This window comes from Brassica napus, chromosome C6 (assembly GCF_020379485.1).
Source record: "Brassica napus cultivar Da-Ae chromosome C6, Da-Ae, whole genome shotgun sequence".
Lineage (NCBI taxonomy): Eukaryota > Viridiplantae > Streptophyta > Magnoliopsida > Brassicales > Brassicaceae > Brassica > Brassica napus.
The window spans coordinates 38,050,759-38,065,692 of NC_063449.1; the positions used below are offsets into that span (position 1 = coordinate 38,050,759).

Here is a 14,934-nt window from a genome sequence, read left to right on the forward strand (position 1 = left end):
TTCTCTAAACTCGTTTGTTATCTTTTCATGATTTCCGCATATATTTGGTCACTTGCCGTTGAATTGCAAGACTAATAAAGAAAGAGATTTCATTAATTTATTTAACAACCGGTGTTTCGTCACAACTTCAGCTCTCACGCCATAAAAGTAATCACATATTAGATATTAAACAGATAGTAGTTGTTTGTCTTAACAAACTTGATTCTTTATCCTTCCTCTTTCCGTACAACTCCATCACCGGGAATATCCCTTTCTTATTAGTAAGATATCTTAACTGATAGGGGTTTTGCACGTTGCACAATTGTGACCACAACCTTTGAAACGACTACATACAGTTCGTCTTCTTGGTGTCTTCATCTATTGAACAATACAAAATAAATAATTAATTCAATGAAAACATATTAACCATAATATAATTAGACATTATGAACAATTCTAAAGTACTTACACGAACTTCGCCACGAGAAAGGAAACGTTTCTTGCGTGGACGGCCAGGGGGACGCCTGGTAGACGGAGGAAGCATATCTAACTCGGAAAATTGACCAGTGAGTTCTATGATATCATCGGTATCAATCACTGGAGCGACACTACCCACATACGCAGAAACCGTTGCATTCTTGGTGTACTCTTCAGCTACCAATGAATCGACTTTTATCTTGGCTACGATGGCTGCTGCTATTGCATGTTGACAAGGAATTTCGAGGAGTTGAAACTCAAAACAACTACAAAAACGTTTGGAAATGTCGACGTGGAATGAATACCCTTCCTTCTTCCGTACTTCATACTCCAAGTGTTTTATTTTCTTCACTTCAAAACCTGCCGAAGACTCGAAATTAACAGCGAGAATTTCCATTACTTTCGGTGTGAATTTGTCTAAACTTTCTGAGATTCTTGAACCCCTAGCAGAAAACCAAGACATTAGCTTTGCTCTAATAAATTCTACAAGGGCCAATATAGGGTATTCTCTAGCCTCACGAAGCACTGCATTCCATGATTCCGCAACGTTACTCGTCATAATATTGAAACGACGTCCGGGGAAATGGGAACGCACCCAATGCTCAAATCCTATTCCAATTAGATAATCTGCACAAGAGACATTGACACGTTTTATCTCATTGAAAATCTTGTAGAAGTCAGCCAACCTATATGCCCTTCCAGCCTTTGCAACCAAGAATCCTAGATTCTTATCCTTGTAATAAGTCCTGATATTTCTCTTTAAATGAAGGATGCATCCACAGTGTTTCGCTTCAGGATAAACCTGATACATTATCCGGTTTAACTTTAGATTTCTGGGTATAAAGATATTATCCTTAATACAGACAATTTCCGGATATAAAAATAATTACGTAATATTATAAAGCTTTTACTTACCTTGGCCAATTCGTAATAGATGGATGCATATCTATCAGATACAAACACTATATTGTTTGTATTTGGAACGAATGCTTGTAACTTTTTGAAGAACCACTCCCACGAGTTATCGTTTTCTCCGTCGACGATAGCAATGGCTAGTGGAAACACTTGGTAATTGCCGTCTTGGGCCGAAGCAGTTAGAAGACACCCAGCATATTTTCCTCTCAAATGGGTTCCATCGACAACTACAACTTTTCTCATGTACTCAAATCCCATAATAGAAGCACCCATAGCTAGAAACATGTATTTAAACATGTTTCCTATATTGTCCTTGTATTCAGTTTTAATATCGGCTAAGGTTCCAGGGTTTGCTTCTGATAGTTTACGGAGGTAATCAGGAAGTAGATTATAAGAGCCTCCTGAGTTTCCTTTGGCATATTCCAAAGCAATTTCCCTTGAACGCCAAGCCTTCTAGTAGGATATACGGACATCGTGGTCTCCTTGCATGACTTGACGTATCTCTCCAGGCTTTGGACCACCGCCACTACCATTGAAACGAGCTTTCATCATCTCTCCAACAACATGTGTGTAACTTGAGACTGATAACCGGATCTATCGTCCACAGAGCAGGTGTGTATGGGATTGAGTTTTCTTATCTCGTAGACGTCCGAGTCTTTTAACTTTGTGGCGTATACCCTCCACTGACAGTTGGAGCTAAAACATCTTAAAACCATTCCATTTGGTGCTGATCTGATGTTACGAAACCGGAACTTCTTATTAATTGCATATAAGGCCATATGAAATTTAAATTCATTCCGGTTTGTAAATACCATTCCAAAATAGAGTTCGTTTTGTTGGTTTGTTGTGACTCCTACATTAATTAGCACGTTCAGATATTAGGGAATTAATATTGCAAAAGCTCAGAATGTAAACTAATATATGTTACATTGAAGATTAGATTAAACATATCCATTGATATTAAACATTAACAAAAAGTATTAAACATATCAGTTGACGTTTACACATTACCAAATATTAAAACCGATCATCCTTTTACAAACCAAAAAAAACAACCATCCCCGACACACGATAAACTTAGCCAAAACAACACTTCCTTCCCCGAAACCATAATAAAACTTAAAACATAGTAATAGGTAACCTAGAACACACCACTATCCATGGAGTCCTCTGATGAAGAATCATCAAGATTGATCACCAGCTTGTCATCTGCATTAGCCAGATTAGGAATAAGCCCCGCGGTTGCTGAGATGGAATGCGAATTATTAGTTGCGGGAATAAGGTCGACGCTTGCGGAGTTCTGAGGCATAGTTTCGCCATTGTAGATCACGAGAGCATCGTCAAGAACACCTATATCATAAAATAGGTTTTATGAATACATTGAAATATCATTTCTTTTTAGAATAAATACATATAACAATAATACATACCTTCCGAAACAACTGGATTATCATATATTGGTTGGGTGTTCGAAAGATTGTCTGGAACATTTTCCCAACTAAGAACGACATTGTTTACTTCATTGAGATTAGGAGCCGAGTCGGTCGACGAGTTGGCATGATCAACGTTGGTGGTGCCATTTTGTTGGAACTGCGTAATATTTTGAGACATGAGAATATCAAGTGCATCTCGTCGGAATGTTCTTCGTCCATTATATCGTTGTCATTTTCTGATGCAATAACTCCTTCCCAAAAACTAATGCCATCATCGATTAGAGGGGAACTTGGCTGGACAATAACCAAATCTTTATCCACAGCAAATTGGACGGGAATCCCTTCATAGTATTCCATTGGTGAATCTACAAAAAAATTCAAAATATGTCATTTATACCCGGCCAATATAAAGATAATCCGGCAACAGAAAAATTTAATTATATCTTACCATTAGACACGTTGGGTTGAGGAATGTACTCGGAGTCTTTTGCAACATCTGGTGATTTAAATCAATGAAACATTTGGTTAGACCAAATCTACATTTATTATAATAATATGTGAGATGACAAACAAATTAACATTTCGACATGTTGCGATAGTTTTCTATATTTATATATTGGAGTAATAAATTATATTTTGTATTAACCGTTTATCTCGTCGGAAATGATGAGTCTATTTGTTGGAAAAGGAGATTCTTGATTTGACGATGAACCTATATCAAAAACTCCATAATTAGAATGTTTATAGTGATATATAAACATGTATTTTTCTTACCTGTGTTAAACACGGTTATAGAGAGTTTCTTTAATCCTAATGGTTCGGTTCCGTCGCTGTCGGAGTCAGTATCATCTATGACAATTATTTCGTTGCCATGAACAAGTTGGTAACATCGTTGATTCTTCAAATTCAGTTTAGCCCTTTCCATTTCGAGGTGAACCCTATGAAAAACCATCATCTCTTGGTCATTGAAGTACTCCTCTAGCACTGCTTGGCTTGCAACCTCTGCCTCTCCTAAAAAGCCTAAAACAATTGCAAATAATTTACATACTTTAACCAAATAATTGATGAAATTAAACGCGATGTATGTAAAAATTAGATTCTCTCTAATTATTATCATAAAACAACACCAAACTTAGAAGAAACAAAAAGAGAAGTATTGCGAAACTACGGTCTACCTTCGAACGACGGATCCTCGTTTCCGTTTCTGAATTTATAAGAAAAGGACCCAATATTAAAGTCAGCTCGGCAAAAGAACTGATAACGTGCAACATCTTCGGCTCCAATAGTTACGCAGAGAGTGAGGTCGGCGAACCAAGCTCTCACAGCCATCATGACTTGAACATCAGGTGTTTCGAGTATTGTTATCGGAGGAGTGTTATGATGTTAGGAGTTTTCAAGGCTCCTAAGACAAATGATGTAGTATAAAAGATTGTCGAACCAATTCTAAGGGATTCAAAGCACCGAGAATGCAAGTACGTACTTAATCTAAATGCAACCGATAATTTGGATGGTTTTAAACTACTCCTAAGAATAGAATGCAATAACAGAACAATAAAACGATAAAAGAAGTGACTTTCTTTGGTTATGATAAAAGAGAACTCATGGGTATAGGAATTAGACCTTGGGTGATCAAGTTTCGAACTAAGGATGGCAAATGATCAATCAAACTATCAACCTTAAGCTTAGACACAATCTTAAACAAACTCTATGTCTAGATGAATGTTCATTTACTAACATATTTCAAACATCAAATGTCTTTGGTTGAATAATATGAAAGCAATCATTACTAACAAGTCTACTGGCTATCTTAACACCTTTAACAACAAATGTCTTTGCTAAAGTATGTTAAAAGCTTAGGAGAATTGTCCCAAGCATTTCATCAAACACCTTGTGGGTGGGAAATGCCTAAAGATCAACTTTTGAGAGGCCAACTCAGAAGATGCATTATGAATACTCTACTAGCAAGAAATAAGAAGGATCTACACTATAACGTCCTAGATCTAGCCTAATCACCCTTAATCTCCCTAACTCATGAATTCAAGAGTGGATTACTCACTACTCTTCATGATTCCTCTTAAACCCATATTGGATTTCAGATTAATCATGTAGAGAAATACAGACAATAGATATGAAAACAACAGAATTGCAATAACAGAAAATCAATTGAATCAAGAGATGAACTTTCCAAGAGGTTTTTGGTGGTTTTCTTAAGATCAAAGATAATCCGGCCTCCCCTGGCTTACAAAAGTACTTAAACATAGGTTTAGAAAGTGTAAAAACGTGCATAATGAAATGACCAAAAGGCCCTTGAGTAAACATGAATTCGAGCAAACAATAGGCGCGCAGCGACCTCCATTAGTCGCTCCGAGAGGTCGCTCCAGGCTTCGGAAGCGACCTGGAGGGGTCGCTGCGAGACGTCGCACCGGGTCCGTTTTCGTGTCTCCGAGCGATGAAAACGCGAGCGACTTCTCTGCGTCGCTCTGGTAAGGTCGCTCTGATATGGCAGGTCAGAGCGACTTGACGATGTCGCTCCGGGAGGGTCGTTCCCAACGCTCTGCTCGTCCAAAGATCACCTTTACACCTCTTTTGAGCTCCAAATACACCTAAATGTCTCTGAGAACTCCATGCGGTACTCCAATACCTAATAAAGAGTTATGTATGCAAAATGCAACCTAAACATGGCTAAATCCTAGTCTATATGATCAAAATGCACATGAGTGAGTGAATAACACAATGAAAATATGCAAGATATCAACTCCCCCAAACTTGTTCTTTTACTTGTCCACAAGTGAACTTTCTAGAACTCATAGTGAGAGAGGTTTGAAGGTGGGAGCTCATAGCCAAAAGAAACACATCTAGCACTCAATTCAACATTTAAATCCAACGTGAGCATACTCTCTTATTATACTTTAGCTTCTCTAGGCCTATCTCAACTCTTTTTGCCCTTACAATCATCATCAAGCATCCACACATTCAAATCAACCAACTCTCACATTCATTAAGCATAAAACATCAAGTGAATTCTTGTAAATGGTCAATTGGTCCAAATCATTTGGTTGGGTAAAGGGAAGGCTTTTATTCAAGTGAGTCAAGAGGTTCAAGATACATGATCTTTTAAGGTGGTTTACTCTCAAGACAAGTAGCCTTGACATTGCACATAATATATCTAAGAAAGGGACCAACTCATGCATACAATGCTCAATCTCCATTGTTCTACCCTTTTCCCAAACATACAAGTTACACAATCACTTTCCAATGTCAAACCCAACTCACATCTCTCACCAAAAGATCCCAAGAACACTTTGCACATAAAACTCTTTTTCTTTGAAATCTATAAAGGTTTTTCCTCAACTTCAAAACAATCTTATCTTCTAACAACTTTGGTAGCCCCTTTTCTTTCTTTTTCTTCTTTTTTCTTTTATTTTTTTTTCTTTCTTTCTTTTCTTATATTTTTCTTCTTTTTTTTCTTTTTTTTTTCGGGGGCCATGACTTTTCATAAACTCGAGCTAGATGTTTATCTACTAATTCCAATAAGATTATCCATTTAAACACAAAGAGTCTATTCTTTTCCTTCGAACTTTTCATGCTTCCAAATCATAATCACAATACTCACCCCCACCTATAGCTAGACAATAGAGTGCCTAATCTAGCAAGAATGAAGATCAAGCATTGTCGTTCCCGATACTCTCAACATTATGCACATGTAAGACTTTCCGAAAAAGGCCTCACTCATCAAACAATGAAAGCTTAAAAGGAGGAAAGGGTTTTGGGAGTGGTGTACCACTCGAGTTTGTCAAAAAGATTGGCGTAAAGGATGTGACAACTCAAGTGTGTATATCCATGACTCAGTACACAAGGGACCATAAGCAAGAAGCATTAAGTTCGTTCAGTTCAAATAAGGTTGTAGTTGGCTTCAAAGATTAAGTTTCAGCAACTAATGAGATTCAGGAAGAGTTTTCAAGGCTCGAAACATACAAGGCTTTTTGAGAGATGCAATAGCTACTCGAGTGTGAGATAGTGTTCTTTACAAGGCATCTTAAATCATTGCTCCCAATGCAAGTGAATGCAACCTATATGCTTTAGACTCTCCTAAAAATGCAAGTGATGCAATCTATATGTTTTTTTTTTGTTTTTTTTTATCAAGAGTCAATGCAAATTCATCAAAACAAACATGATCAAATACTTGGTACCTCCCCCAAACTTAAGTTACACAGTCTCTGTGTTGTCAAGTAGAGAGAGATACCCACAAGAGAAAGCTAATATGCAAAAATGAGATGGTATATACAAGGAAAAATAGTGAAGTACCTTCAAGGATAGTGACTAGGGGCAGAGGCCCCAGCATCGTCGTCGTCCGGTGGGAACGTGGTGTAATAACCCCCAGGTGCGGAGCCGCAGTCTCCATACCGTTGTTGGCTCTGAACCTCGTCAATCTCAACCTCACTATCTGAAGAGGCTAGGGATGGAGACTTGTTTCCTGAGGTGGAGGGTTGAATGGGTGGGTTCCTCCATGTTCGCTGGAGCTGTCTATCAGTGAGGGGGAAACCAAGATCAGTAGGCTGAGGTGGGGGCTGGGGTACTGATGTGTTCGCGAAGGCGAAGTCCGCTGAGCTACATCCAGCTATTCCTCCTCTGGTCAAGACATCGGCCACTTTCTTCATGAACTTGGCTGAAGTCTTTCCTTGCTTCTTCACCGTCTTGCTCAGCGCCTTGCACTTGTCCTTCAGCTTTTCTATTGTCCTGTCTTGTGCCTTGTTCCATCTCTGAAGTCAACCAGCTCATGAGCGTCACGAAGCGCACCGGGACGAAGAACCCCATCATGTGGCTTGAAGTAGTAGCGCGGAGGTCCATAGACGGGTACATATGCTTCCCTAGGAGGTTCGTCATGTCTCGTCGGAACACTCCTTTTCCTTGGTGGAGCAAGGGGACCGAGAGATCCGTGTTCTCCAAGAAAGTCTTCGTGGGATATGTTGAAGCTGATAGCTCCAGGTCTCTCTAAGCTCATCAGGTTTTGGTTTGGAAGAACCACTTCGACCGGCTTGCCCTTCAAGTAGTAGTGGTAGACCTAGTCCTTCCCCTACATCCCACTGAAATAGGTGGCAATCCTCACGTAAGTGCCATCAATGAACTTAGGCCCTGCTGCGTTCTTTCCCAAGGGAACATTCAGAAATTGGAGCAGTAGTGTGATCATCCCGCCTATCCCAACCTTTGGGCGCGAATCAAAGGTGTACCATGCCCAGTCTCTGTAGTGCTCGAGACGATTCACGAAGAAGCTGACCATCCTAAAGGTAGCATAGATGTCGGTGCTTGGAAGGGGCAACACTCCAAGGGGGCGTAGGGACGGATAGTCGGGCAGAGTAGTCGCATGTCTTCCTCGGTGACATTACCAGCTTGCGTCATGGTAAGTGACCTCAAGGGAAGACAAGAACAGACATGAGACATCCCTGTAGACAGGGTAGGCCATGGTGAGGAGTTTGGGTTCTTGCCTCTCAGCATCCGACTTTCCCTTAGTTTTCTTAACCATTGTACCTGAGAAATACAAAACTTGGAAAGGGATAAGTCGATTGACTTTGCAAATGTAAACTTCAAGAAGCAACGTAAAGAATCACAATTCTCAATCTTTTCATCATGTGAAAATTACAAGACAAGTAAAATTCAATAATCAAAGTAATTCTAGAATGAGAGGGTTCTCTAATCAAACCTTTCAACACTTTAACATACTAACTCACCCACTAACACACTCAATTAGGATCAATTTCGAAAAGCCCCAAATCCATGAACCCTAATTTTGCCAAAGTTCAAATTAAGCTTAATTTCACCATCAATTCAACCACCCAACTTGATATATAAGCTTTCTCTAGTCTATTTTACCACAATCAAGCAAGAAAATGACCAAATTTCGATTTTCAAATTCTAGGGTTCATGGACCTACGAATTTGAATTTTAAAACACAATACCTTGCTTTGGATGGAAAGTAATGGGGAATGGGTGGTGAGGAATAGACTGTTGGGGCGAAAGCTTGGATTTAGAAACAAGAACTAGGAGATTTGGATGAGAATTGAGAAAGTTAGGAGATTTTTGGTGTGGGTTTGTTTGAGAGAGTATGAGTGTTTGTGAGAGGAAGGGAGAGTGAAAGAGATGAAGGTCGTGGGTATGGGTAGGTCTAGGGTCGTCCGGTTAGGTTTAGGGCTAGTTAACTCAAATTAAACCAGACAAAATCGAAGAGGGACTTACCTGGACCGGCTCGGGAGCGACCTGGAGTGGTCGCTCGGATAGGTCGCTCCTGGTCGTTTTCTCGCGTCGTGATCGACATAAAACGCGAGCGACCTCACGTGGTCGCTGCGAGACGTCGCTCTGATTAACAGAAAACGCGAGAGACCTCACGTGGTCGCTGCGAGACGTCGCTCCGAGAGCGACTCTCGAGCTCCGGACACCGAAAATGCGAGCGACTTGGACCAGTCGCTCTGATCACGTCGCTCCCAGTCACAGAAAACGCGAGCGACCTCAAGTGGTCGCTGCGAGACGTCGTTCCGAGAGCGACTCTCAAGCTCCGGACACCGAAAATGCGAGCGACTTGGACCAGTCGCTCTGATCACGTCGCTCCCAGCTGGAGCGACCTCGTGGCGTCGCTGCGGAACCTCGCTCCCATTCTTTGCATTGACTGGATCGATGAACCACCTGAACACTACTTCAACACTTTTCCCCCTTTTTTTATGAAATATGATGAAAATGAAAATACCAATGCAATATGTACAAGGATACGCATGGGACTTCCTCCCAAGTGAGCTTGTTTTAAGTCTCTAGCTTGACTTTGCCTCCTTTTGGATTAGGCTGGGGTAGGATCAGACAGTGGAGTTGAAACTCCATCTTCCTCAGGTGCATCTGCCATGTAGAGCTTAACCCTTTGACTGTGAAGTCTCTTCCATCAGTACTCCACAAAACTATTGCTCCATATGGCTTAACCTCTTTGACCTTGAAGGGGCCGGACCACCTTGACTTAAGCTTTCCTGGAAACAACTTCAGTCTTGAGTTGTAGAGAAGAACTTGATCTCCTTCTTTAAACTCTCTCTTCAGGATATTCTTGTCATGGAAAGCTTTAGTCTTCTCCTTGTAGATCCTTGAGTTCTCAAAAGCATCCATTCTTATCTCATCAAGCTCATGTAGCTGAAAAAGTCTTTTCTCCTTGGTGCTCTTGATGTCAAAGTTCAGCAACTTTACTGCCCATAGTGCCTTGTACTCAAGCTCCACTGGCAGATGGCAAGCTTTCCCGTACACTATGTTGAAAGGTGTGGTCCCCAGAGGTGTCTTGTAAGCTGTCCTATAAGCCCAAAGCGCATCATCAAGCTTAATTGACCAATCCTTCCTTGTAATCCCCACAATCTTCTCCAAAATGGACTTGATCTCTCTGTTAGAAATCTCAACTTGACCACTTGTTTGAGGATGGTAAGGAGTTTCCACCTTGTGCTTAACACCGTTCTTCTTGAGAAGTCCCTCAAGCAGTTTGTTGATGAAATGAGACCCTCCATCACTGATTACAACTCTTGGAACCCCGAACCTTGGAAAGATGGTGTTCCTGAACATCTTGGTTACAACTCTAGCATCATTGGTGGGACTTGCAATAGCTTCCACCCATTTGGATACATAGTCAACAGCTACAAGGATGTATTTGTTGCCAAAAGATGATGGAAATGGCCCCATGAAGTCTATACCCCATACATCAAACACTTCAACTTCAAGGATTGGATTTTGAGGCATCTCATTCCTTTTTGTGATGTTCCCTCTCTTTTGGCATGAATCACACTTTGAAACAAAGTCATGTGTATCCTTAAACATATGTGGCCACCAGAATCCAGCTTGTAGCACCTTCGCAACAGTCTTGAAGGTAGCAAAGTGGCCTCCATAGGATGATCCATGACACTGTGTAAGGATCCCATCAATCTCCTCATTAGCAACCGCTCTCCTATAAAGTTGATCCTTGCAGAGAATGTAGAGGTAGGGCTCATCCCATTAGTATCTATTCACATCCTTGTAGAACTTCTTCTTGGCATAGCCCACAAGATTCAAAGGTTCTTTTCATGTGGCTAGGTAATTTACCAAATCAGCATACCAAGGTTCTATCTCCTCTGTTGCCTTGACTTCTTCAAGCTTCCTACCAGTCTCACAAACTGCCATCACTGCTCTAATAGCCATGATCTGTTCATCATGAAGTCCTTCGTCAATAGGAATGCCAAACTCCACTCTCAGCCTGGACAAGTGATCAGCTACACCATTCTCAACTTCTGGCTTGTCCTTGATCTCTAAATCAAACTCTTGAAGCAAAAGAATCCATCTCAGGAGCATGGGTTTTGCATCATTCTTTGCCAAAAGGTGTCTTAGCGCAACATGATCTGTGTAGACAATGACTTTAGATCCCACCAAGTAGCTTCTGAACTTCTCAAAGGCAAAGACAATGGCTAGCATCTCCTTCTCTGTTGTGGCATATCTCATCTGAGCATCATTCAGGGTTTGGCTCGCGTAGTAGATCACATGGGTCTTGCCATCTTTCTTCTACCCCAAAACAGCTCCCACAGCATAGTCACTAGCATCACACATGATCTCAAAGGGGAGATCCCAATCAGGTGGCTGGATAATCGGAGCACTGATGAGTTCACTTTTCAGCTTCTTGAAGGCTTGTAGACATTCCATATCGAAGCTGAAAGTTGCTTCCTTGCACAGCAGCTTGGTTAATGGTCTAGTGATCGTGGAGAAGTCCTTGATGAATCTTCTGTAGAACCCAGCATGACCAAGAAAACTTCGGATGTCTTTTACTGTCTCTGGTGGGGGCAAACCAACCATAACATCGATTTTGGCCTTATCCACCTCAATCCCCTTCTCTGAAATCTTGTGTCCCAGCACAATCCCTTCCTTAACCATGAAGTGACACTTCTCCCAATTCAGCACAAGGTTGGTGTCTTCACATCTCTGTAGGACCCTGCACAAATTTGACAAACAAGCAGAAAACAAAGATCCGTAGACAGAGAAATCATCCATAAACACCTCCACAACATCCTCAATTGGATCAGAGAAAATTGACATCATGCACTTTTGAAAGGTGGCTGGAGCATTACATAGACCAAATGGCATTCTTCGATATGCGAAGGTACCATAAGGACATATGAATGTCATTTTCTCTTGATCATTGGGATGTATGGGGATTTGGAAAAATCATAAATATCCATCAAGAAACCAATAGAATGGATGATTTGCAGAGTTCAGTTTTCGGTAATCAATACACATTCTATGACTAGTGACTGTTCTTGTTGGTATCAATTCATCCTTGTCATTTTTAATTACAGTTATACCACCCTTCTTTGGCACAACATGCACAGGAGATACCCATTTAGAATCTGAAATAGGGTAAATCACACCAGCATCTAAGAGTTTAAGAATCTCTTTCTTTACAACATCCTTCAGGTTAAGATTTAACCTTCTTTGATGCTCGACAGAATTCATTGATTCATCCTCAAGATGTATCCTATGCATACACAAAGAGGGTGATATTCCTTTGATGTCATCAAGAGAGTAACCTATTGCTTTTCTAAATCTTTTAAGTGTTTTCAAAAGTTCAGATAGCTCAGTTTTAGTAAGTTCACTACTCACAATGACTGGGTAAGTTTCATTAGGACCAAGGAATGCATACCTTACACCATTGGGGAGAGGTTTAAGCTCCACTTTAGGCGCCTTAAGCTCGCTCCAGTCGTATTGCTGGGTGTCCTCTTGTTGAATGACTGAGGCTTCTTGATGAACCACTTGTGGCAGCTCCTCATACTGATCCTTACTACCAAATCCTCTGTGTGAATCCAGCATCATCCCATAGGCAGCACTCTCCAGGTTCTCAATCACTTCAGCTTCTCTCTCTATCGTCAAAGCATGCTGTAGAGGGTCTTCTAGTGACAACTCTTCAAGGAGCTCATCAGCAAGGGCGTCCATCTCTTCAATGTAGAAAACTTTTCCTTGAACTGTTGGTTTCTTCATTACCTTCTTGATGTCAAAGTGAAAAACATGCCCTTTACCCAAGTGGAGATCAATCTTGCCCTCTTTCACATTAACAATTGCTCCTGCTGTAGCTAAGAAATGTCTTCCAAGGATTAAAGGATATGCAGCTTCCTCACCCATCTCAAGCACCACAAAGTCTGTAGGGATCTCATAGTTTCCAACCATAATGGGGAGGTCCTCCAAGATACCCACAGGGTACTTCACTAAACGATCAGCCAATATCAGAGACAGTCTACACTTCTTGTACTGGGTGAAACCAAGCTTCTCAGCAACAGATAAAGGCATCAAGCTGACACTAGCTCCCACATCGCAGAGACATCTATCAAATACCATAGGTCCAAGAGCATAAGGTAATGTGAAGCATCCTGGATCTTCTAGCTTCTTTGGAACAACAAGCCTCTGGATGATGGCACTGCACTCATGAGTGAGAATCATCATGCCTTCCATCTCTTTCTTCTTTGCAGCTACAACATCTTTCAGGAACTTGCTATATTGAGGAATCAGCATGAAAGCATCAATGATGGGCATTGTGACTTGAACTTCACTCATTTGCTTATCAAATAGAACTTTGTACTTCTCTAGCAGCTGCCTCTTGAATCTACCAGGAAATGGAAGTTTGGGTTCATAGGGAGGAGGAACAAAAGAATTCTCATTTGCTGGAGCAACAACTTCGCCATCTTTCATTGTTTTCTTCTCTTTCCCAACCTTTCCTTTACCTTTGGCTTCCACAATCTTCTCCAAGATTTCATCATTGATTTTCTCATCAACAATCACCACTTCATCATCTATGTTGATGGCAACCCCCTTACCTTGTTTCTCAGCATCCTTGGTGAGAGCTCTCTGAGGTAACTCCTTACCACTCCTGAGGGTGATACCTTTCATGGTCTCCTTGGGGTTTTGCTCAGATTTTCCAGGTAAAGAACCTTGTTGGCGATTTTGTTGAGTGTTCATGGCAGCAAACTGGTTCTCCAAGGTTCTGAACTTGTTGTTGAGCTCATTGTAGCTTCCATCAATCTTTGAGTGAAGGTTCTTCAACTCATAACCAACATGCTTCTCACTTCTTGTCTGAGACTCCAAGATTTGTTTCAGTAGGGCATCAGTGCTGCTGACTTGAGGAGTAGAGGTAGAAGGATTAACTTGTTGTTGGGAAGAATGGTGTCCTTTGTTGTTGAAACCAGGAGGAGGGTTTTGTTGAGGCTGATAGCTGCCTTGCTGGTTGTTCCGAGGCTGATAACCACTCTGTTGGTTGTTGGAATAGGATTTCTGTTGGTAGTTGTTGTACTGAAAGTTTGGCTCTTTTTTGTACCAGCTACCATTGTTGTTGATAAAACACAGCTCTTCTTGACCTTCCAAACCCTCAACCTCATGGACAACAGGTGGTGTCTCTTGGCTTGGGGTGGTGTCTCTTGGCTTGGGTTACCAACAAAGTGCAGCTGCTCTTGGGTGGCTTTATCAGCAATGAAGATGTCTATCTTATCCTGTAGAGCTTTCAACTCCTTCCTCGTCTGCTTGTCATCTGTTTTACTACCTCTGTCGTGGTCTCCACTGTAGACTGCATCACTCTTCACCATGTTGTCAAACAGCTCTTCTGCATCTTCCTCAGTTCTCCCCAAGAAGAACCCATTGCTAGTTGTATCCAGTCTGGCCCTGTACTTAGGAAGAGCACCCCGGTAGAATGTGCTCAGCAAGCTTTCCTTAGAGAAGCCATGGTGTGGGCATTGAGCTTGGTAGCCCTTGAATCTCTCCCAGGCTTCACTGAATCCTTCCAAGTTCTTCTGTTGAAAGCTAGAAATCTCATTTCTCAGCTTAGCAGTTCTTGAAGTAGAGAAGAACTTCTCCAAAAATGCTTTCTTGCAGTCATCCCATGTGGTTATAGAGTCGCTGGGTAGAGACTTCTCCCACTGACGTGCCTTATCCCCCAAAGAGAAAGGGAATAGCTTGAGCTTTAAGGCATCTTCGGACACACCATTGGTCTTTGACAACCCACAGTAGCTGTCGAACATGTCCAAGTGATCAAATGGATCCTCTAGAGCCAAGCCATGATACTTGTTGTTCTCGATCACGTTGAGGAGTCCTGATTTGATCTCAAAGTTGTTGG

General features: G+C 41.3%; 1 protein-coding gene and 1 non-coding gene across 2 annotated transcripts; one reads left to right on the forward strand and one right to left on the reverse strand.

Moving 5' to 3' along the window:
• Nucleotides 1-270: 270 nt before the first annotated feature.
• Nucleotides 271-1,923, reverse strand: LOC106403706. The gene is made up of 4 exons (XM_013844513.2): nt 1,839-1,923; nt 1,372-1,781; nt 449-1,258; nt 271-357 (listed from the first exon to the last, which is right to left on the reverse strand). Exons 1-4 carry the CDS (start codon nt 1,921-1,923, stop codon nt 271-273), a joined length of 1,392 nt encoding a protein of 463 aa, XP_013699967.2.
• A 12,614-nt stretch (nt 1,924-14,537) lies between these two features.
• On the forward strand, nt 14,538-14,644 carry LOC125589539. The gene has a single exon (XR_007325720.1). It is a non-coding gene; the product is annotated as a small nucleolar RNA R71 (small nucleolar RNA).
• Nucleotides 14,645-14,934: the final 290 nt, after the last annotated feature.

Bases quoted from the DNA above. Each gene is read 5' to 3' on its own strand.
- LOC106403706 (XM_013844513.2), bottom strand. From the start codon at position 1,923: ATGATGAAAGCTCGTTTCAATGGTAGTGGCGGTGGTCCAAAGCCTGGA. The intron at 1,259-1,371 runs GTAAGTAAAAGC...ATAATGTATCAG, and splicing joins TCTATTACGAATTGGCCAAG to GTTTATCCTGAAGCGAAACA. The intron at 358-448 runs GTAAGTACTTTA...ATTGTTCAATAG, and splicing joins TTTCTCGTGGCGAAGTTCGT to ATGAAGACACCAAGAAGACG.